The sequence below is a fragment of the Alosa alosa genome, chromosome 3 (assembly GCF_017589495.1).
Source record: "Alosa alosa isolate M-15738 ecotype Scorff River chromosome 3, AALO_Geno_1.1, whole genome shotgun sequence".
In the NCBI taxonomy this organism is placed as follows: domain Eukaryota; kingdom Metazoa; phylum Chordata; class Actinopteri; order Clupeiformes; family Clupeidae; genus Alosa; species Alosa alosa.
The window spans coordinates 16671271-16695738 of NC_063191.1; the positions used below are offsets into that span (position 1 = coordinate 16671271).

Genomic DNA, 24468 nt, shown 5'->3' on the forward strand with positions numbered 1-24468 from the left:
ATACAGCCTATAACATAATATAGAATGCCACTCCAAATCCCAGCAGAGAATGCACATACCGGTATTCATAACATGGTTTCTTACACATAGTTTGCATTGTCAAATGGCATGCCAAAAAGGAAGACGCACACAACCTAGTTCCTGACAGAGTGTGAAAAAGCTGAACTGTCCAGACGTAATCCAGACAAATGGTCACCATTGGAAGGAGCTATCTTTTGCCTAAATTCACAGTCATCGATCCATGTTACACATGCTAGTAGTATAGAAATGAGTGATAAATATATTTAGCTATTTAAAGGAACCGTATGTAAGAAAAATATTTCAATTAATCATAAAATGGCCCTGATATGTCACTAGACATTAAGAAATCATGTTCATTTCAAATACTTATATCACTGACAACAGTAGTCCGGCCAGGATATTGTCATTTAAAAAGTGAAGTTGCAGCCCTCAACTGATGTTGATGTTGTGTTTTGTCATGTCATGTTGTGTTTTGGCCTGATGCGCCACCCTCCACCTATCTACTATCTACTAATGACACTAGTCAAGTCAGTAGTGTTTCGCCATCAGGGTTGGCAACCTCGAGTCAGGGGGGAGGGGGAGGGGATACATTGCTCTTCAGTATTTTGAAAGTGATTGCAGTACCAGTTTTGGCCACAATCTTACATATGGTTCCTTTAATTAAGCAGAAAGTTACCATTTTCTAAATAGTGCTGTAAGACATGATGTGAAGAAATAACTATTTCCTTTATATCAAAAGCATCCATGCACAGTGTTGCACAGATATCTGCCAACCAGCTAGCATCGGTTCGACCTCTCCATGTTGTACTTCAAGAGGCAATAGTGAATGACAGTATGTCATTCTGACAGTAGATGTACTAACGCATGTGCGCCCACTTCAGGCGTATATGTTTCGCAACGTGCGTGTAAAATCATTGCAAGGTATGTACAAACAGGCCGCAATGATGTAAAATCGCAAATTGCCTGTCGTGGGAGCTGAACATGGCAAATTTCGTGTCATGCATATGCATTCATGGGAGGATCCAGGGGAAAGTGGGAGTTTAGCGTAAAAAGATTAAAGAGCGCCTAATTATGTATTCCGCAGTATGTACAAAGACTGCTCCTGAAAGCGCACATCTATTCTGCGCCTAAATACTTCCGCATTGTAAAAGCAGGTGTTAATCCAAATTGCAGTTCAATTCGTCAATAACAGAACCTTTCAAAGACAACAGAATCGCTATTTGGAGCACCAGTTTTGTAAGTCTTTGTACTATCAAAAGCAACCTTAACTTTAGTTGGCCTTTCGAATGTCTTACTTTCACTTTTACGTCATTCACTTAAACTTTCCTACTTGCTAGATTTGACCAATCTTCCATAGCCTACGTGCACAAGTAGTTTGTATGGTATTATTTCATGATCGCTAAACGTTTGATTCTTTTTAATGTTGTCATCAGTTAACTTCATTCAACTGCGCTTGTATGTAGGCTCTGCCATTCAGTTGTGGACGTTCGTAAATTGCGTTTATGGGCGGAGAAAGGCAGAGAAAGGCGCAGTTTACACCATGGATTGAACGATTGATAAATACAACGGAAACTTGGGTCTGACAGCGTTCGCAATCTGCGGTTTGTCCATGACGCTGATAACGCTATGTTCGCAAATGTACGTACATCTGGCCCTCTGTCTTGAATGTAAGTTTATATATTTTTCAGAGCATAGGTAAACAGTCCATGTGTTTTGACCACTAGGGCCTGGACACACCAACCCGATTATCGGCCATGTCAGTCGGGCGAGGTCGGTGACTGGAGTCGTTCGGCTGTTGTCAGTCGGACGAGGTCGGTGACTCGAGTCGGTTCGGTGTGTCCCGTGCCGTCGTCAGTCACCGTTCATTTTGGCCGTCGGCCTCCATGACCAATCTAATTGGCTAAAACCCTTGACTAGCCTAAACATTATCTCAGATTAGTAGACCTATGACCATTAGCCCTACATTCAGCGATGGAAGTTATGAACCCATTTTGATAAACTATCCTAACATATTTTGCTAGAACTAGTAGACTACCATACAGTTGCTGAACGTATGTTATTTCAGGTTAGTTTGCAACACCATACAAGTTTAACCAAAGTCCTTAGTTGCTACCTAGCTCGCGAACATTCCCATTAACTTTTTGTTTACTGCTAACGTTAGCTAGCTAACGGGCAAAAATAAATGATTTATTTTGTGTCCAAAAGAGTGTTTCATTGGCATCACACACAAGCAATGACAATTAAATAGTACAAAATATATATTTCTATAGTATATGTTCTAATGCTCCGCGTCACCTTTTTTAGTGTGTTCCACGGCACTTTTTGGACTGACTCGGGGAGATGGGAGCCGACTGATCAGTACGACTGCTTTTCTGCTGACGGTCGGCCGTCGGGTTGGTGTGTCCCAACCGTAAGTATTCATCAAAGTCCTGCTACTGCCTGTTGTAGGATAAGCCAGCACAGCCTAGTAGCACTTCTTTCCCCTGCTTGTATGTTTATCTTGTAGTTAGCGGCCATTGTACCATTAGGCCTAATATTTAACCTTTGCTCAAGTGCTAATACTAGCTTCTCAGTGTATAGCAAATATGGCACAGTAATAATGTATGCATTGGATGCCGCCCACAACATAGGAGCTCCTAAAATTCACAGGATTACTAAGTCTACTGGAAACATAACATAAACACAAAGTTACACTGAAAAACCTTACCACTTGCAATAACGCCAAGTAGCCTGACGCCACATTGTCAAAGTTAATTTTGACATTCTTCCAACGAGCCCCTTCTGTTTTATTGCACTCTGTCTGGTTTGCAACTTCACTTGCATTAAAGCGTTCTCCATTGGTACTATTGGCACAATAGTGGTACTTTCCGGCAAAGAAATTGACTCCCATGATGCTAAAAATTAGCCAGAAGATGAGGCAGACCAGCAGGACATTGAAGATAGAAGGAATGGCTCCCAGCAGGGCATTCACCACCACCTGGAGGAACAAACAGGAGCCCATATTTTCACAGTGGATTTCCATGACAGTGATGCATTTGTTTTTAGTTTAGACACTAAACAGTTCAGATGTGGTGAAAATAGGAAAACACAAAATGAAGTGAAGTGATATACTGCAAGTGTACAGTACATATCAATATCTGTACAACACACAAGCGACTACAGCACACACCATTGACAGCTAAAGCAAAAACAACAACTGAGGAAAGTGATCGGAAAGAGATGAGGAAAAGAGGAGGGAGAGTCGTATGCCTAGGTCACTACTAGTGTGTTTACTGTGTGTTCATTTAAAGTGAGACAACAAATCAGAAATAAAACCTTGTAGAGGCATGGTGAAGTCACAAAATTTTGTTTACTGTAAATGAAAAAATGACACATGAAAAAATCATGTTAAATCCACCTCTGGTAAGCAACACCAAAACTCAGTACAGTGTTAGAGAGGAGAATAAGAAGAGACAATAGATAGATAGATAGAGAGATAGATAGATAGAGAGACAGAGAGAGAGAAAAAGAGAAAGAGCAAGTTTGCAAAAGAGAGAGAATGAGAAACATCAATATAACTGCAGAGAGGACAGAGGCAAGCATGCAGACAGGAAAAGCCAGTGACTACCACGTGAGGACAGGCCACTGTCACAGCAGCTCTGGAAACTTAACCCACCAAACATGCAAACATTTCATCAATAGGAAACACATTGATTTCCTCCCGACACTCCTCCCCCATCCCATTACATAAGCTAAAGCCTTTGCATGCGTACTGTAGCCACAGTTATTTAGTAGAATGAGGCAAAGAATTTCAATTTCAATTATTTCCATAATTAAACCTGCAGCCAAGTCTATCATCTTTCCTTTTATCATAACGAGTGGGCGTATACTCTTTAGGAATGTGACTAAAGCAGCTAGGGCTTGCTCAATTTAGGGGCCAGTGAGTTTTGTAGACTTTAAAATAATGGGTAGGTGACAGTCACATATAGACTCAATTAGAGTACAAGCATTACATCCCTCCTGACAGTGTATATAAATCTCAAGCTCTGAAAAAATAAGACAATTGGCCAGAGAAGGATGACAAGGTGAGGAAAAGTATTTGCAATTAATTATACATGCACATGCATGCTAAGATTGTCTATGGTTTCTGAATGTACGGCTATTCGTGTATGTGTGTTTGTGTTTATGAGTGTGTCCTTTCATTTGTGTGTGTTTTGTGTCTATATGAAGTCTTACCCGCATGCCCTCGAAGCGTGACATAGCTCTGAGGGGTCTTAGAGACCTCAGTGTCCTCAGGGATTTAATTGCACCTTGATTGCAGTTCAAAGCATTGGCCACCATGCTGATTATAGAGATCTGAAAACAAAACAGAGCCCAAAAGCCCTTAGAAGAAAGACTTCCACAATGCATTTGATGATGTCTTCCTTGCTTTCACCTCACTCAGATTAGTAAACATCATTGTGAAGAACTAATTAAAAAAATATATCAGAGAGAAATGTGACTAGCATAACATTTGGCCTACATTTTAACATACCTTGTCTTATTGTCTAACTTACCCAAGTTAGTTCCAAGAGGCAATAGCTTACAGTGATTTTAGAACAGCTAATGGGCATTGTTAGTGAATAGGAATTTTAACTCTGCATGATCGTGAGAGTGGACAAGAATGAATTACACTTTACTTGAAAGTATCGACATAAGAGTGACATGACACTGTCATGAACGTGTCATACACAAGTCATAAATGTTTATGACATAACGCTTCTGTTACATTCGATTTTTGTCATAACAAAGTTAGGGTTAGGGTTAAAGTTAGGGTTAGAGGTTAGGATTAGGGTCAGGGTTCATGTGTCATGTGTCATGTGTTATGTGTTCATGACAGTGTCATGTCACTCTTATGTCGATACTGTCAAGTAAAGTGTTACCCAAGAATGACTATGTCACCTTTGCCCTCTTTGTAAGAGAAAATCATCAGGCAGCCTTTGCTACATTGTGGCGGATTTTTTTTCCGATGCTGGCACTAATATATAGTCAGAGATATTAGTGATATTCAGATGGCATTTGGAAAGCATAATGCTTAAATGAAACTTACATCAACAATAACAAAGTCCAGCCAGCACCAGTAGTTGGTGAAGTATTTGGCAAATCCATAGGCCACCCACTTTAACAGCATCTCCAAGATGAATATATAGGTGAATACTTTATCAGTATATTCCAGGATAACCTTTATCTTTGGCCTATTAACAAGTTCGACGTCTTCAAAAGCCTGGAGTGGAAAAATAAGAATGATGAACAGTACTAGATTCCTATATTAGTAAGTAACTAATTAAGTGTTGGACAGTATATTAGCATAAGAATGATAATGTGTGACTAAACTAAAATGAAAAAATATGAAACCTGCCTATTTAGTCTAATGTCTCTGTAGAGCAGCTGTAGAAAGGTGTTGGAGTGAGAAGCCATACCAAACCATGTCAATAGACAGTCAGAGAGTTCTCAATTGTGGCCCCAGCTGTGGCTCAACTGGCTGGGGCACCTGCAACGTATGCCGGCGAACCCGGGTTCGATTCCCGCCCCGTGGTCCTTTCCAGATCCCACCCCTGTTCTCTCTCCTATTCGCTTCCTGTCACTCTCCACTGTCCTATCATTAAAGGCATAAAGCCCAAAAAAATTTACTTATAGAGAGTTCTCAATTGTTTTAGTTTGATTTACGAGGCGTCCAGTATATGGTGTGTGTATATTTGTGTGTGTTTGAGTGTGTGTGTGTGTGTGTGTATGGGTGCCAGCGTGCGTTTGATAGAGAGTGTGTGTGTGTGTGTGTGTGTGTGTGTGTGTGTATATGTACATTTGTGCATGTGGATGTGAGAGAGGGAGAGAGAGAGAATCACCAGGCATTCAGATCATGTAAAAAAAGTAAAGTGCTGTCACATCTTTTTTTACATGTAAATTTGTGGAATGTGCGTGTGTGTCTTTGAGTGTCTGTGTGTCCGCATATGTGTTTATGTGTATGTACGTGTGTGGGTGTGTGTTAGTCTGTGTGAAGGTGTGTGCTATCTGTAGCTGTGTGTAGCTATCTGCTTCGAATTGCCAGGTTGGCACTAATCAGAGTCTGATTCAGTCTGGTCCATGTAAGATGGGATGACCAATGCCATCTCCCGTCACTTTACAGAAAATTGTAAATAGCCTACTGTCATGCAGTTAATGGGATACTGTGCAGAGTTGGGAAGTTATGGTAGGCCAATTTTGTGTGAATACACACACAAAATTATCTCTCTTTGTTGGGTAGCCTGATGGTATGCACTATGCGTACAGCCTTAAACCTGCAGACGTGCTTAAAAGCCACTGCATTGTTTGTCACACAAAATAAATTGTAACCTTGCCAAAAATTGTACAATAGCATTACTTGATGGAAATATTTTTTAAAACGTCTCCTCTGTCTCATAAGAATATTCCACATGGCATCAGTAACTCACAAGTGCACCACTGCTGAGCATGATCATGAAGATGATGAAGGTCTCAAACCAGTTATGCTCCACGATTCTGAAGCATGTCTTTCTCAGGGTCCACCAAGACTTCCAGATACCTTTCTCTATATCAACACGACAGCAGGGGAATCTCTGGACACAACCTGAAGTGCATGAACAGAACAAAAATGTAAACAGTACTAGGGCTGTCAATCTTCCTCCATAATCCCATTCGAATTTCATTCATTATTATTTTTATTAATCAATTTATATTCGAATATTTAATGCTCAAATTTGGCCTATTAATATTTACTATGCATCTCTATACACTGTATAAACGGGCTTATGCATTGCCAATGCCTCTATAAATGCGTGGTTGACTTGTTATATTGAACAAAAGCTCAAGTCTTCCAACGATATCTGTGCAACTTGAGTGGTTGAGTTTCTTTCGCGCAGACGCGCACACACACTGAATGAACGCTCATACCACTACCACTTAATTGTATGCCTCTATGTTTGATGATGCCAAATTAGCAAGTACTTCCTGATTGAGTTTGCTTTCTTTTTTTCTATCAGCCCACGTTTCCATGAACCATTATGCCTATCAGACAAGTGACAAAAGCACTGGACATAGAGGAGGGAGGCAAAAACCCGACTAATTTTTGCCTGCTTTAGCTACGGTTTCTCGTCTTCGGACTGTTTACCTATCTAGCTTGTCAGGGTGCAACATTACCAGATATGCACTCAGGCTGCTCGTTGTCGAGTGATATTTCATTTGGGCCTTAGCCTACATATTCTGCAGATTACGACATTGTTAGGCTATTTATTTATTTCATTTTCTGATGGAAATCCAAAAACGTTCCACACATCGCTTAAATGGTCAGGAGTGATCTCAGTGGATGCATCACGTTCTGCTATTTTTAGATCCTATCCTAGGGTCCTATCTTCCCACCAATATCCAATTTACGTCTTATGTGCTCTAGTGCCACAATTTTGGATTTCACTTCAATGTTTAAAGGTTTTAAAGTCCAGACAGGTGCAAGCATCAATTAGGAGGCCGAGCAGCTGAGCAGGGCATAGCTGCCATGTAAATATGGTGCCATTTAAGTTTTAAGAAGCTTTTGAAAAAAGAAAAGCCATTGGTTTGTTGGTTCATCAATGCTAAGATAACTGGTTAAAATCTGTGGTCCATAAAAATCCAACCGTGTCAAGGCACAGACATGGCACTTTATGAAAGGAATCATGACACCTTTCCTTTCACAATGATACACCACCTTTCACAATGATACACCACCTTGCTTTGTCCCCAATAAAAAAAGGTATAGAAACAGATAGTCTGCATAGATCCTCTGCTTGGCCATCAGTTATTGATGGCAACATTGGCCAAGTACTGAGAAATTATTACATAACTGGATGCTGAAAAAATAAGGTTAAACCTAATAATGTTATAACCTCCCATTAATGTAAAAAATACATTTTATACATTATTTGGAACTCATTACATCATCAGGATTACATTTTGGCAGTAAAGAGGAGATATTTAACATACTATTGGGAGTTATTATATTATCTGGAAATGATTGCATTACTAGGATCTACCGGTACATACAATAAAAACAAGTAAGCCATCCATCTTTACCTGTTGTAAAGCATGGTTCAGGGTCCATGGACTCCTCCAGCTCCAGGTCCATAGACTCTCCACAGTTGAGTCTGATGTCTACTGTGCTACCCTCTGAAGAGCTACAATCGCCATTGTCCTCCAGCTTCTACAAGAACAAACGGGAAAGGACAGGATCAAAGCACTGAAACTTGGTACACTAAAAGGCTTAAGACTCAGAGAGCAACACCCAAAACAGTGGTTGCCCCTTTAATGCTTAAATTAAGTACTTGATTACTATTATTCTTATCATTTCTACAGTAAAATAGTTCATGCATTATTAATCAAAAGTACCCACAGACATGTGATATGCTAATGAGATCACTGAAGTCTTGGCCAACAATAACTAAATATTTGACAGAGCCTTCTACATTGTTCCATTCGATGACTGTGGGTAAAATTGATTTGACCTGTTAATTTTACATGCACTATGAACTTTGCATTCTCATTTCTGGGATGCCTGAGTAAGACATGAGAGACTTCGTGTGGCTCAGTATTTTCATGTCTGGCAAAATGACGTCAGTGGACCAGTTAGCTATGTTGTCTCAAAATAGCTAACATGAAAATACAGGCGACCATTCCAGGATGTTGTAGATATTATACTCATTACAGGATGTTGTAGATATTATAATCATTCTAGTCCTAGATGGCATTATTTGCATTGGCCAGTCCAATGCTGTGTACTAGACCATCAGAGGCGATCAGGTTGCTTGATTACTCCAACCAGAACTGTTTATACCAGGCAAATGTGTAAAATGACAATAACTGTCCTCCATTTTTTTCTGTGTCCGTCAGATTAATTGGACTAAACACTGTGAGAACAACTGCCAGACATGTCTCTCAGCCCTGGGCAGCAGCTCTCCGCTGTGGATCATGTGACACTGGCAGATGCTAATGGGGTTGTGATGTAAGTAATGCAGGCTTAACTCAGATCCACTCTTAGAGCAAACACCTTCCGTTAGGACCAACTAACTGGGTCTGGGTAGGCCAGTTAAAAAGCATTTCTTCCATAATGCTGGGTATTTCTACTATTAAGTTTGACTTGTATGTATCCATAGAAAAGCCTGCCTGGATTTCAATAGTGAACTACACAATAAAAATAGGTCCTCTCAACTTCAAAACAACACATCAGTACTTTCACCATCCAATTTTAGACTATTTCTAAAACTCCAAGAATAATACCTATTTACCATCCTGTGTGTCAAACCAGAGTCGTAATAGTAATGAAGTCTCAGGAATCAAACCAACACAAGTAACAAGATGTATAAAAATAACAACAGAAAATTATACTTGTACATTTATCAAATGGTAGTAGTGCTTCCCAGTCATTATTAATACAACAAAGAAGCCTTGCATCATAGAGATGGTAGAAATGGATTCAACCTAGAAAACATGGGATGGAGGAAACTGACCTATCCTGAGGCAGATGGGTCAATGAGTGAATGTATGGAAAATGTATGGGGCAAAAAAATGTATGGGGCAATATGCAATATGGTTTTGTTATGTACAATAAAGGTGTCTTACAGGTCTCCTCTCAATGAAAACTGTCAGAGCATCTCTGAGACAGCTGCAATAACAAATAAGGGTAAGCAATGTAAGATGCACACTGATAAGTATGATAAGAGTCCTTGTGTCTATGGGAAAATAATACTACAGTAATCATATTTGGATATTGTCCAATTCAGGTGTTACATTTTCCCTTGGGGATCAATAAAGTATCTATCTATCTATCTATCTATCTATCTATCTATCTATCTATCTATCTATCTGTCTATCTATCTATCTAACACCTGACACAGAGACATGAACTACACTGTATGAGAGAGAGAGAGAGAGAGAAATATAGTGCACAAAGTAATAGTAGAGGATGCACATGTCACATGACTCTTTCATATCGATTCTTATGCATTGTAGTTAGGCCAAATAAGTGCTCTCTTTAACCCTTGCCATTAAGAATGTTTCCTCTTAGTCTCCTACCTACTCATTTCAGGCTAGGAAAGATGGCAAAAGGAAGCATTCTACTCTCTGAGGAGGAGGTAGCTCCAGCACACTCTGCCTCACATGACAGATAATGTAATCTGTAGACTGGTATTTTCCTGTTTCCATTGCCTCGGCTTAATCAAGGGTCACAGCAAAGATTAATGACTCAGAGGAATGGGAATGTCACTGGCTAATATCTGTTGACTTCTGGTCTGGATTGAGTGCTTTGGTGCTGCACTACTGAGGCTACACATGAGGGTTACTACCTTGCTCAAAACCCTAACAGGGTAAACATACTGAGCATCGCAAAGCTAAATTTAGCTAACTAATACAACAAATGGAAACCCATCTCCAAAGAGTTCAGAAAATAAAAAATATTTTTTAGGCCAAAACAATGGACCAACCAAAACAATCAAAACAAATGGCTTTTTTTTAACTAACAAAATCAATGATTCTAGTTGCCAAACCACAAACGCACAATCAAACAAGTAATTCATTTCTCCATACCTCTTTGATGTCATCCTCTATGTCAGAGGACAGGCTGCTGAAGTCTTCTGTGTTGAGGTTCTCAAAGTCAGATTCCCCTGCAGCAATGGGGACTGAGACAGTCACGTCAGAATTACTGACGAAAGGCAAATACACATCCTCGTTGGACATGATGTAGTTCTTTGCAGTGTCCTCCAACCCTGCAGCTACTCCGTTCCGCTCCTTCAAACAGTCCAGGTCTTTGATGAACTCTACAGTGCTGTGGTTGGGAAAATAGATTCCATTGTCCATTCCATTGTTGGCGTGGTCGTCCCCTGACTTGACCATGCTCACGGGCTTCTTTTGCTTCTTTTTTCTCATGCAAAGGCTCCGAAAAGAGCGACGCACTGTGAGCTTCACCCAAGCAATGCCCCTATGAATCCGAGCCATGGCTATCTGAATGTTATTTGTCTCGTTATCGTCTTCTATAGCCGTCAGGTTGTCAGCACTGAAAGAGCTGAGCAGCAGCGCAAGAAAGAGGTTGAGGACCTGAGGTGTTTCAAAAACACAAGACAGACATATGTTTTGTGACTCAAATACATAGCTATAGTGTAAATATGCTTGCTTTTAACAGTCACTGTAGAGACATTAACGTACCACCAAATTTCCGATGACCATGACCATCATGAAGACAGTGAGACACATGGCCTGGCCTTCATGGACCTCCATGCAGTCCCACATGGTCTCAATCCACTCGCCACACAACACTCGGAACACAACCAGGAAGGAATGGGGAAAGTCGTGCATGTGCCAGCGTGGCAGCAAACAATCCTTAGAACAGTCATCTTGACACTTCTCCGTTATCTTGCAACTATTCTGTTCGTAGCTCGAGCCAAATAGCTGCATGCCAACCACAGCAAATATGAAGACAATAATGGCCAGCACCAAGGTGAGGTTTCCCAGGGCGCCAACTGAGTTCCCTATGATCTTGATCAGCATGTTCAGAGTGGGCCATGACTTAGCTAGTTTGAAGATCCTCAACTGTGAGTACAAAATGTTTTTGACAGTTTACAGAATTTCCTTAAACACTGCAATAACATGATGTGAATTTTAAGACAATAATGAGTTAAAAGTTTACAGTGTCCTTAAAAAAATGTTTCAGAGAAATATAAGTCAGTGTAACGACTCTAAAATCTACCAATAAGCTCATTTGGGAGGTTGATCTTACCAATCTGAAAGATCTGAGAACAGACATCCCTGATAGTTTTGCCAGCCCAAGTTCTATCAAGCTCAAGATGACAATAACACTGTCAAATATATTCCAGCTCTCTTGGAAATAATAGTATGGGTCCATAGCTATAATCTTCAAAATCATCTCACCAGTGAAGATTGCTGTAAATACCTGCCCATAGAAACATAATCAGCGAAGCCATTAAAGTAAGTAAATAATGAGATAATTCAAGAAAATAAATTATAAGACAATGCATCGATTAGGACACATTTAAGACTCATTTAGCAAGAATGTCACATAAATAACAAAATAATGTAAATACTATTTATGGGGGGTGTCTTACCAGATTCCCTACATAGAGAACACTTGTTAACGTGGGTGACCCTGGGTGCTGCTCCATTGACATAAACACTGTATTTAAGACTATACAGATAGTGATGGCTAGATCAGCAAAAGGGTCCATCACAATAAGGTAGACAACTTTCTTGATTTTCACCCATGAGGGACAGTCCCAGATCAGAAGAGTTCTGGCAAGCTCAAACCAACATGGATGGCACTTCTGTCTTGACTCTTCAAGTTCTGTTGAAAATTTCACATTTATTGTCATATGCAATAAAAAACAAAACAAAAAATATAGCCAAGCGGCGATGGTGTGCCCGAGCACCTGCGGTCTGCGACACGTGACATTTCGGAATCCAACAATGCACTCACATGTGGTGTGTTTGTCAAATGCACATACAGTTGAAACCAGAAGTTTACATACCCTGTACATACACATGCTAAAGTTGACTAAAAAGAGGAGTAACAAATTGGAAATTGATCTTAATGCCTTAATTAACAAAATGAGGAAAAATCCAACCTTTAAGGACACCAATTTTATTTGTGTATGAATAATTTATCGCAAATAAATAAATGTTCTTCCTCAAAAAAACAGGGACCATAAGTATACATACCCCTATGTTAGGGGCCATCCACACGTAGACGCTTTTTGGTTTAAACGCACATGTTTTGCATCGTCTTGCCCGATCGACCAAATGAATCCTGTAAAAACCTGGTCCCAGGGTGAACATTTTCGAAACCGTAGCCCTTTCGAGTTTGTTTGTACGGCGAAACCGTATACTTGCGTATCGATGATGTCATCGCCACACCACAGCTGCCCTGGACTTGACACTTATAGTGTCTAACTTGCCTAACAATACTAGTTTTCATACATGACATTACCTACGATTACACTCAGTAGGATAAATATCACAACTGGTGCTGCGCAGCGCCAATAGTTTATCATGACTTGGTGGTCTAAACAGTGTTTTTCCTATGTATTTTCTTGATGCATTCTAGCTACTAGTGATGTAGTACTCGAGTCCGGTCTCGGTTGAATAGGGATATTAAAATAGTAATTTCAAATTTGCAGTAAGGTCAAATTAATCTTTTACACACAGGAACAGATAAAAGACACACATACCTTCCACTGTGGTGATTATACTGGCCACGCTCAGGGCTCTTTGCCTTATGGACACATCATCTAAAAAGTCTGCCGAGTTAGAACCATATCGGACCCTCCTGAAGGAACCACTGCCAGGAGAACCCTTGAGATGAAGGAAAATGCAAAGCTCAGTCAGGAGCAAGCTTTGGCACATCTCTCAAACAAACAGAAATACAACCACTACCACCCCCACCAGCATACACCCCCCCCACACACACACACACAGATTCTGAAGGACCTGACCTGAACTTTTTTAAGGTTCCTGTTTTAAGGAATAGATAGATAGATAGATACTTTATTGATCCCCAAGGGGAAATTCAAGACTGGGCAATGCTTTAGCCATTTGAGATTCATGTATGAGTCAACAAAAAACGGTTACAGTTTATTTGATGGTATCGACATAAGAGTGACATGACACTGTCATGATCATGTCATAAACAAGTCATAAACGTTTATGACATAACACTTCTGTAATTAAGTGTCCAAATATTCGGTTTTTGTCATAACAAGTTAGGGTTAGGATTAGGGTCATGTGTTCATGACAAGGTCATGTGTTCATGACAGTGTCATGTCACGCTTATGTCGATACTGTCAAGTAAAGTGTTACCCAGAAGACTTTGCCTGATGAGGAGAGAGACATTCCCATAGAACCATAAAGCACACAACAAAACAATATGTCTATTGCAAAATAACACACAACTTTAGGAAGTGGTAGGAGACAGCAGCAATGGATAGCTATTGGACATTTCTTCATTCCAGCTAAACATAGTCCATGGAAGATACATTATATCAACAAACACCTCCTGGGGATCATGTATATGGATATTTTCACGATCAGGGTAAATGCTTGACATTATCTGTGTACCTGAAGATACCTGATTATGTTTGCTAACTATAAGTTATCATTGATAAGGAGACTTAGCAGCACCTACAAAATTATTATTAAACACATTGTTCAGTCATTTGCCTTGTACAGTAGAAAGGAGAATTTCATGTTTAACAGTATCAAAGGCAGCAGATACATCTAGTAGAATTAATAGTGATGACTGCAGAGGACTTAGCTACTCTCAATGCTTCAGTCACAGACAGAAGAGCAGTTTCAGTAGAATTACCACTCTTAAAACCAGACTTCATAGGGTCTAGTAGGTTATACTGATAAAGGAAGTCACATACTTGCTTGAAGACCACTCTCTCCAAAACCTTTGACAAGAAAGGAAGAAGGGAGACAGGTCTGTAGTTCTTCCTATCAGTTGGATTAAGTGTACTTTTCTTTAGCAAAGATGTAACCCTTTCCTGTTTAAAGAAAAAGGAACTATTCCAGAACTGAGTGAAGAATGTAGAAGAATAGACGGGACAGGACCCAAAGGGCATGTTGTTGGACGATTTCGCCGAAGCACTTGAGAGACCGCTTCCTCATCAAGAGGAGAGAAAGAGTCCAACGATGCCATATGCCAAAACAAGGCAAAGCCCTACTTATAGGTTCATCAAACTGAGAACTTATTTTAGCAACTTTTTCTATGAAAAATGTTGCAAAGTCATCTGTTGATAGTCATCTGCTACACATATACACAGAATATACATATACACAGAATGATCATAATTTTAGTCACTTACCCTGATTGTGAAACTACCCATATATCATCTTATCATATCATCATATATCTTTTCAAGCATTAATATTATCAAGCATCAAATGTAACAAAAGACAAAATATCCTTACAACAAAATCAACTCAAAACAAAGAAAGCAGAACAAGAACAAAAATGTTTTAAAATAGAAATAAAATAAATGAACTATTCCATTCATTCTTATGACACATCATATGTTTGCATCTATAAAACTATTTTTATGACATTCCTACTATAAAGTTGCAGCAATAACACAAATTCTGCTCAGAACTATACACAATTTGCTACAGCATCAAATTAGTATCATTACAAAAATATTGATTACTTGAATGGACCTGGAAATGTAGCTTTGTTCAGTGTTTCAGTTACTTATTATATTCAGTTAAGTCAAGTTCCAGTCAAGTTCATATAAATTAAGTTAAAGAAGCAAAAAAAGCCCAGTTGACACTGATAAAACTTGCTAACATGCTAGCTGGCATCTTTTGCCAGTATTGTTGGAGATGTCGTGTTGTAAGGATTTTCTTATATTGAAAATGATGACTTAAAGGACATAACTAAATGTTGCATACCCTGGATGTTAAGTAGGAATGCCAGGTGTGAGGACATAACTAAATGTTGCATACCCTGCATGTTAAGTGGGAATGCCAGGTGTGAGGACATAACTAAATGTTGCATACCCTGGATGTTAAGTGGGAATGCCAGGTGTGTTTATCTGCCCTTCATATGACCATGTGCCCAAATTAACAATACTGTAGTTTCTTATTAAAAACATGCCTCAAAATGGCAAATGACAGCACAGTGATGCTGTAAAAAAAATGAGCAATAAGCAAAACAAAATGTTTTGTGGCTATTTGTATTGTATGTTTTTTGAGGATCACATGCTTAATCAGAGCTGAAACAATTACTATGAAATCCGACACCCGTCAGTCAGACATCAGAGGACTGAGAAAAAACACTTGGCTCAGCATGAGATCATGAGAACCCAAATTCTTACGTCATCACAAGGGGTGGGGGCATCTATCATCACCACAGGCAACCGAAGGTGAGCAGGTGACGAGGGTAGTGAGCCCCCGGAAACCTGGGACCCTATCCCATTGTGGTTCACGGAGCTCTGGATCTTGCTGTTGGCTGTCCGGAGGATATGGGAGGAGACGCTGTTCTCACTGACGTGCCTAAAGCGGGGCCTGCACGGCAGGAATAAGGAGCCACGCCGGCTGCCCTTGTCAAAGGGGCTGTGCTCGTCATCAGCGAAACCAGTTTCGTCCAATGCCCCGCCACGGTAACTGAAGACACTACTCCTGCTGTTCCGTCTGGGTGACAAAATGGACCCATGGAAACTAAGGATCGACTGGAAGAGAAAGACATGCCTCGGTCTTGGTTGACTATTACAAAAGGGCAATCTGAAGGAACACATCTGATGAATGATTACAGTGAAGCTGATAAGGATGACAGTGATGATGATAATGATGATGATACAAATGTGATGAAACCAGTCATGGTCCCATACTAATGCAGAAAATATTTAAAAGATGACAATAGCAAATAAGCATGGATGCATCCCACTGATGGTGATGAGGATGATGATGTTGCTGATGATGCTGATGATGATTTAAAAAAACAGTAATGATTGCAATAACAAAGGTGGATGATAATAACAATGGTGTCTATGACAGAAAATAAGATGAAACAACAACCGAAATAAAAATCTAAAAAATATGATGACAAGGTGATAAAAAGAACAATCTCAACAAAAAAGCAATATTTTTAAAGGGACACCATTTAATTGATACTAAGTCCCAAAAACATACAATTCTAAACTTTCTTAAGTGTCTATTAAAGCTTTCAATTTCATGAAGAACAACATTTGAACATTTATCCATCCATCCATCTATTAATCACCTGCCATGTCATGTTTCTGGCCTACCCTGTCGAGGTGGCCAACAGCAAGAGGGGAAGTCTAACCTGATGTGGGGATGAAGGATGCTCCTTATTGGAAAGGCGATGTTTGCCGTCCAGGAAACGAAGAGAGGGCCTTCTGATGCTGTCCTCTGACTCGGAATTGTGTGACCGCACACTGTCACCCCTCTCCCCATCTTTTCTGCGTTTTCTGTGGTTTCTGAGCTCCTTGGCACTTTTGGAGCTGAGTCTCGAGATGTTGGAAGATGACTCCGACAGGGCCTCGTTCTCTACTATGTCACTTATTATTTTGGTCTTAACCTATTTGCCAGTTGTGGGTCAGAAACACAAGTCAGAGTAAAATTTAGTCAGTAAAATGTAGTGGATGATTTGAAGTATTTATTTGTTCCTGTCTGTCTGTCTGTCTGTGAGTCTGTTTATCTATCTATTGCACATATGGTAAATACTATCTGGTTTCATCTTTGTTTGTTTCATCACAATTCTCATATGGGTCATGTTTCAGGAGCAAGCTGTAAATGTTGTCCCCTGCCAGTATGTTTACAAAACTGATTGATTACTTGAAGCCCCTGTTGCCCCTATCAACATACTCTACTGCTAGCAGTCAAAGGCAGTGTCATTTTTTACTGTGGCCTTGAACAAATATGTTCCTTTGAAAGCCAAAGGAGAAGAAATGATGCTAACAAAGACAATACATAAGCAATAGATCAAGCTATTCTGTTTTACTTTGTTTAAATCGTTTTGTACCATGCTGTCCTTCAACTGCTCCAACATAGCTTGGAACTCCATCTCCTTCTGCTGGGCCTCCTCTATGGTGGCCTGGTTCTGTTCATCATAGGCCATGGCCACCACAGCCAGGATCAGATTTACCAGGTAGAAGGACCCCAAGAAGATGACCAGGATGAAGAACATCATGTAGGGCTTTCCTGCTGCCCTGAGAGTCTTAAGACAAATACCCAATGGAATTATAGTCACCTTCCATTTTACAAGTTTACAAACCTCGTTTACAACAGAAAATATTTTTTAATCACTCGTACCCAAGCTCAATTAAGCCTGATGAAACAGTCCAGTTCAGACAGAAAGATAAAAATTCTGAGTCTTTAAAGGTCATTATTCCCATTGTTATTAGATCAGCCATTTATCAATCACAGAATGGGCTGAGCATTTATCTGCATCTCCTTCAGTAATAAACCATAAGCTTTATTGCTTTTGAAAACCATTGTGGCGATCCCTTTCATTACTTACTGTACAAAATTGTCATTCTCAACGTAGTTCTAAACACACCTGTTCACGTTAAGAATGGGGTTTGTACAACTGACAATTGCCCTTGTTTGAATAGCCTATGTGAAATCTATACAGACAAATGGAAGCCCTCCATTTGTTTACTATGTAGACCAGCCCTTAAAGTCCATCAAAAGCAGCAGGACAAACTGCATGCAAAGCATCCTTTGGAAATAACACTCTCATCTAAAGGAGCCAAGCAGGCAGTCCTCACGCACCTGCTGGTAGAGTCGCTCCCAGTAGTCCTGGGTCATCAGCCTGAACAAAGACAGGAAGGCCCAGCCAAACGAGTCGAAGCTTGTGTACCCGTAATCTGGGTTCTTGCCCGTTTTATAGCACAAATATCCGTCTGGGCATACTCTGGAAAAGATTCAATTACAAATGCGTCCTCGTTAAATGCTGGCTCTCTCTCTGCATACACATGTGTAGGAAATAGAGAGACGGGCTGAATTGGCACAATGGTTCGTCTGAACAATATGGGCAGCTGTTGGGGTCTTACCCAGCTCCACTGCCATTCCCGCACAGCAAGGCATCTCTTTGGCCTTGGATAAAGTAGTGGTTATCTGAAAACAAAAATGCAGCGGAAGCCATTAGTATAATATGCATCCCTGGAAGAATGGTCAGACACAGTTATACTGTCTGTAAAAGTATGATATTATCAAATACTGTTTTCCAGACCTAGAAATGTATGAACATTTGGAGTTACAGTTTTGCTAATAGTAATACATTCACAAAAATACTGACAATATGTAAACATAATCAAAGCTCAAAGGTCAAAATCCCAGCAAAAATACACACTTCGTTCATAAAAGGGCAAGTACCTTGGATACTACTCAAAAGCATTAAACAAAAAAAAGCAAACACACACACACACACAAACTTCATTTTGAGTCATACAATTCTTGTGTGGCCAGAGACCACCTGAAAAAGTCTCATTACGACTGCAAACAATAATGATTATTGACCTCTGACATAACTGAAAGTACTGCAATGTTACGGTAATATTTGCTCAGTGTTATATTTTTTTGTTTTATTCAACAATGAATTCAAACGAATATCTTTCAAACACACCCACATATAGCAACATGACGGTTTCCACACGTCACTGGTCAAAACTCACTTGGGTCCGAGCTATAGTTAGTTGAGTTAAGTATGAGACTCATTGATGCATTTCTGTTGGAGGGGTATTGCATTCTCACACATTTGTGCTTTAGATTGCCCATGAAGAGCTGCAGCCCGATCAGAGCAAAGACACTTAAGCAGAAGACGGTGAGAATCATGACGTCAGCCAGCTTCTTCACTGACTGTATGAGTGCTCCTACAATAGTCTTCAGACCTATGGGAAGTGATGGAGGACATTCCACAGTGTGAGTAGACAGCATTCTAATCAGTCTCTACAGCTGAGCTTCTGACGAATGCAACACATTTCCTAGCTTTCACTTCATCCTATTAAAGCAGTGTTTGAAGTAGACAATCTAATACTCTTATGAACAGGGTACAACCATAGTGCACAAGGGTAGATCAGGAGGTGAATATCTAATAACTGGACTATGTGATGAAAACAAACTCAATATAAGAACCAGTAGGACAAATCAAGCAGAGTGAAAGCAGAGAAAGGAAAGAAAAGAATTCCCCACTAACCATGCAGTCAATCACCCTGACTGGCCTTTTGGATGCTCAATACCTCATGCAAATAAAACGGAATGCCATCCTCAAGGCTTGTAATATGCTATCTATTATATAAAAGAATGATAATTAATACCGATTAAAAACCTACGAGAATTTGAGAAAAGAAAACAGGAGATCTTTTCTCTCCTCTGAAAACGAAATAATTTATTGTTGCTTTGGCTGTTTATAGTACAAAACTGATAGTAGAGGAGAGGGCCGTTAAAGCCGGCTGTCTAATCGGTCAACTCCACCCTTTCACCTGGCTCTCACCTGGAACGACTGATATAGATTTGAGGGCCCGTAGCACCCTGAATGTTCTTAGTGGAGTCAGATTGCCCAGGTCCACATACCCCTCCAGAAAAAATGTGACATATCTGCGGGAGAGTGGGGGAGGGGAAAGTGGGGAGGGCAAGAGATGCAGTGACATTGAGGACAGGGAGCAGTCCGAGGAGGAGATGAGGAGGAGCTGGACCAAGAGGAGGAAGAGGAGAAAGAGCGGACGCAAACATCGCAGGCTGGCAGCAGCACTGTCGGACTATAGCCACTGCTTACCTGGGATCACTGAAATAGTTTTCAAAGCCCTCAATACTCTGAATGTGCGCAGAGCTGAAACATTGCCTAGGTTTACAAACTCTGTTACATACCTGCAGAATCAAATTGCAGAGTTATGGAACAGTGAGAGACTCCACAACAGCATTCACTTATTTGACTAATGGTCTATTTGTGGTCTTATAGTTGGTGCAGGGCTTTGATTGTCTCAGGGCTGGGGGCGAATTCTGAAGAGTGGTTACACCTCACATGTACATAAGAGAACGTTGTATTAAACGTCCCTCTCTAAACATACCACAACAACCCATCCTTTTTCTGTGACTGTTTTATACATACACAAAACAATCATTTTAATTTTAAATGTGAAAACAGATATTTAGTAACAGTTAAGCCTTCATCAAACCTTTATCAGTTCAACCTTACCTGGTTCAAATAGTCTTTAACCAGATGACCTATAAGTTATACATAACAGGAGCACTAAATATCCTACAGCTTTCAAAGCTTTTTACTACAGCTTAAAAAGCTACAGCTTTTTAAAAACAACTAACACATTTTCAGACAAAGGTAGGTTTGGACATGCACAGGTAGGTTTGGACATTGGACATACTTACGCCATGACAATAACACAGAAGTCCAACCAATTCCATGGATCCCTTAGAAAGGTAAACGGCTCCATACAAAAGCCCCTTGCAAGAATTTTAATGAGGGATTCAAAAGTATATATTCCGGTGAATGTGTACCTGTGAGAAAGCAAGGGAGGTAGGTTATTGTGCTATGATTGCAGCAGAGGGGAATGATAGTAAACAGTGAAATTATAGAAAATAAATGATGCTGCACCTATGATGTGAAATTGTTACACAGTTCATCATATACAGTGCACATTCAGGTTGTTAGAGAATACTTACTCCACAGGTTTTGGATTCGAAGACTGTGTCATAAACCCACAGTTGGTTAAGATTGTGCACATGATCAACATGCTAAACCATGTAGAAATCATGGTTAAGGAAAAACGTTGATAAGAAAATTAATATATTAAAGGTGCTTTAAGCAATGTTGGGTAATATCACTTCTGTTGACGTTCAAATAAAACAGAGAGCTAGCTCGCTACTCCCTCCCCCTCCCTCCCGTGCAATTGAAACTCTCCTAAACGTGCATATCGTTGGTGATTGGCTGGAACAGTTTGTTATGTTTTTACGGTCCAGGCTGGACTAAGTTGTTTTTGTTGTCGTTTCTGGAGCCTGGGCTGTCCACAGAGACAGAATTTTTTTACAGTGTATTCAGGGCACAGGATGGTGAAGTCCTGTTTGCTGCATGTGACAAAAAATGTTTTAGCTTGAAAACTGCGTAACATCGCTTAGAGCACCTTTAATGTTTGAAGCGCTTTGTTCTATTGACATATTATTTAAAGAAAAAAATACTTCACTGTATATTGTAACATTCCATATCCATGTGGAATTCATAAAAGGATATCGATGCACCAAAACTTTAATAGCAATTCTTCTAATGGGATTGAAGGGGCTTAAAATATACAAAGCACGTGTCGCACTGAAGCGAAAGATTGTCTTCCCTTTGTTCAACACTATAAAGGTCTACAAAGAAAGAGCACATGAGTTAAAGGAACATGATAACACATGATGGTACAATCCCCAACCCCACCCCACTCCCACACACACACACACACACACATGAATAAAGGAAATTCGACTCAACAACCTACCTGAGACACTTCAATATACATTTGAACAACATAGAAGTGTATTAAAGATTACTGAAAAATGAGACAATGGTAGACCCATTGATACATTCTATCACATTCACATATGACCTAAACAAAGTGTCTCCCTGTAGTCCGCTTTTTAACCAATGTACAGCACAAGATGAGGCTTATCTCTGCCTCTCTCTCTCTCTCTTTCTCCCTGTGGGTCTGTCTTCACTAAAAAAAACAAACCAACACTCTTAAAACGAATGTGTTGTCCCTATCTGGACACAGAGATGTGTTAAAAACAATGCAAGTTGTGTTGTATTCAACAGATTCGCTTTAAGAGTGAACCCTTGGTTGTCTCACTGCTTGCTTTGCTTGCAACAGTACAAGTAATTATAAACATCCTGAATGGCTTGATAATTATCACAGTAATGGAATAGAGGCAGGAAAAAAGGACATTAACTGTGCAGTCATTGAGCAATTATGCAATGAGTGACTGGCGATGACCACCACACCAGGGACCAATCTTCCATCAGTAAGGACAAATCGATCCGTGCCAGCTTCCTCTTGCGGACCAATCAAAAACCAACCAAACTCACTTTTTTGTTGTTGTAATAAGTGTCCATGTCCTCCAGAGGGCTGGACACCAGTTCACAGGGCACGTCCCCATATATGAAGGGCAGGATTTTCCCCGCCTCCAGGTCGCCATTGGGTTTCGGGACGTTCTCGTCATCTTTGGCCCGCTTGTCCTTTGGCTTGTTTTGGGCCTCCTCGCGGATGCGATTCTCGATGGCCCTGAGCGACTCGCGGCCGAACGGACGGAAGCTGTCTGGTCCGGGTGGCAGCAGCATCTGTGCCATGTTGTCATCATGCACCGTCAGCGTGTCCAGATAGCCGCCTGCAGCAGAGAGGGCTGTGTAGGTCAGCACCAGAGGAAACAGGGAGAAAAGAGGAAAAGAGAAAGAGAATGAAAGAGGGAGTGAGAATAATAGAGTGAAAGAGTGCAGAGAGAGGTGGGGTGGGGGGTACTATAATTAGCTGCTGAAATATTGACTGGATGTCACTGGTTACAGATGTATCTATGGAAAACAACCGCATCACACCAGTCTCTGTGACATCACACTGCTTTTTCATTGCTTTTCAAAGTCTTTCAACAACAAATAAAATCCATCTCAAATCCACTGATTCTGACGTGTAGAAAACAAACCGCCCATTCTCAGTACTCTTACTGTAGCTCCGTGGTTCAGACTGAGATATTCAGTCACCATCTCTGAGCACAGACAGGCTATAGAAGGAGAGGCAGAGACAGAGATGTTCCGCTCTAATCGCATCACTGGACAAATGGGTTTACCGAAACACTTACTGAGGATCTCTGTGGATTTCATCTCTCTACCGACTGCATTCTTAAGAACCCCACCAAGCAAATTGTGTTTCCACACGTTCTATAGAGTTGCTGTCCAGTGTCCATTCTGGGGTATTTTACAAAAGACAGAACATTTCTTTTCCTATTTTGAAAACCTCAAGTTGATTTCATGCAGAGTCCATATCTCACTTGTTTCTTCATATTGTTTATACAGCATGAATGACTAAGAGGGTCCTGGGAACACAAAGAAATCTTTTCTAGGGAATGTACACATTTAGGGGCTAAAACTAGCTCCGATTTCACAGGAAACTGTGACTTAACATATTTTTATTTCATGGCCAACAAGAGCTAGTTTAGAAATTTCTAGAAGGTCTCATCTGTGATAGCTGAAGTTTACAGATCATCGTAGACTCTATGCTCTCTACTCTATAATAAATCGTTCTGAGGCTGGTGGCACAGCAGCGTCTGTTTATCCATGGGAATCCTGTGAGGATTCCTGCCAGTGCCGTTACATCATCAAACAGCAAAACTTACGTATACTGCTCCAAACATACAGTACTACAACTACATAAATGCCCTCATACTGAGTAAGTCTTCTCCATAGTCTCCTGGAAACTTAATTGGTTATACAGGCTTTCTAGTGTGTAGTTTAAACACACACCAATGTACAGAATGTACTTTTCACCACCTTGGGCACACTGTTGTCAATGACTCAAATGCTTCCTGTATTTTGCAGTCATTTAAAGATTGATTGCCTGGGGAATAGATGGAGCTAAAATCCAATTCAACCAGCCAAAACACACATCCCTGTGCTGTCAGCCAAACATCAGCATGCTTAATCTCACTCATTAGCTCTAAAATTTGCATTCTTATTTGCTCACTACCAAAATAAAAAACAACAAACAAACTAAGTCAAGTTGAAAGTCATAAATGCCAAAAATAAACTATTCGTTTCTCAGAAGCAAGGTGTTGTACTACGCCTTGAACTGTCCATCCAAATGGGTTTCTTTGTTAATTGTCATACAGTAAGACTATACGGGAAACATCAATAGCTTTTTGCTTTTTTAGCTACAATGCATGGTACACAAC

The 24468-nt window shown here is 40.3% G+C and overlaps 1 protein-coding gene across 5 annotated transcripts in view; it reads right to left on the reverse strand.

Moving 5' to 3' along the window:
• scn1laa (sodium channel, voltage-gated, type I-like, alpha) overlaps positions 1–24468 on the reverse strand; it is a 42339-nt gene that overhangs the window by 7532 nt on the left and 10339 nt on the right. For 3 of the 5 annotated variants that reach the window (XM_048238786.1, XM_048238787.1, XM_048238791.1), the window contains 21 exons: positions 22616–22929; positions 21785–21903; positions 21220–21300; positions 20926–21054; positions 20036–20139; positions 19218–19433; positions 18597–18660; positions 18316–18457; positions 17564–17758; positions 16865–17119; positions 15897–16250; positions 13254–13377; positions 12135–12370; positions 11789–11962; positions 11218–11601; positions 10603–11109; positions 8098–8224; positions 6468–6622; positions 5090–5263; positions 4237–4356; positions 2729–2998 (listed from right to left, as the gene is read on the reverse strand). In XM_048238786.1, the coding sequence (XP_048094743.1) occupies positions 2729–2998; positions 4237–4356; positions 5090–5263; positions 6468–6622; positions 8098–8224; positions 10603–11109; positions 11218–11601; positions 11789–11962; positions 12135–12370; positions 13254–13377; positions 15897–16250; positions 16865–17119; positions 17564–17758; positions 18316–18457; positions 18597–18660; positions 19218–19433; positions 20036–20139; positions 20926–21054; positions 21220–21300; positions 21785–21903; positions 22616–22876 (4191 nt within the window). In that variant the 5' untranslated portion in view covers positions 22877–22929. Of the gene's footprint in view, positions 1–2728; positions 2999–4236; positions 4357–5089; positions 5264–6467; positions 6623–8097; positions 8225–10602; positions 11110–11217; positions 11602–11788; positions 11963–12134; positions 12371–13253; positions 13378–15896; positions 16251–16864; positions 17120–17563; positions 17759–18315; positions 18458–18596; positions 18661–19217; positions 19434–20035; positions 20140–20317; positions 20410–20925; positions 21055–21219; positions 21301–21784; positions 21904–22615; positions 22930–24468 lie in introns of all 5 variants that reach the window. The other 2 variants (XM_048238788.1, XM_048238790.1) reach the window with 2 other exon arrangements.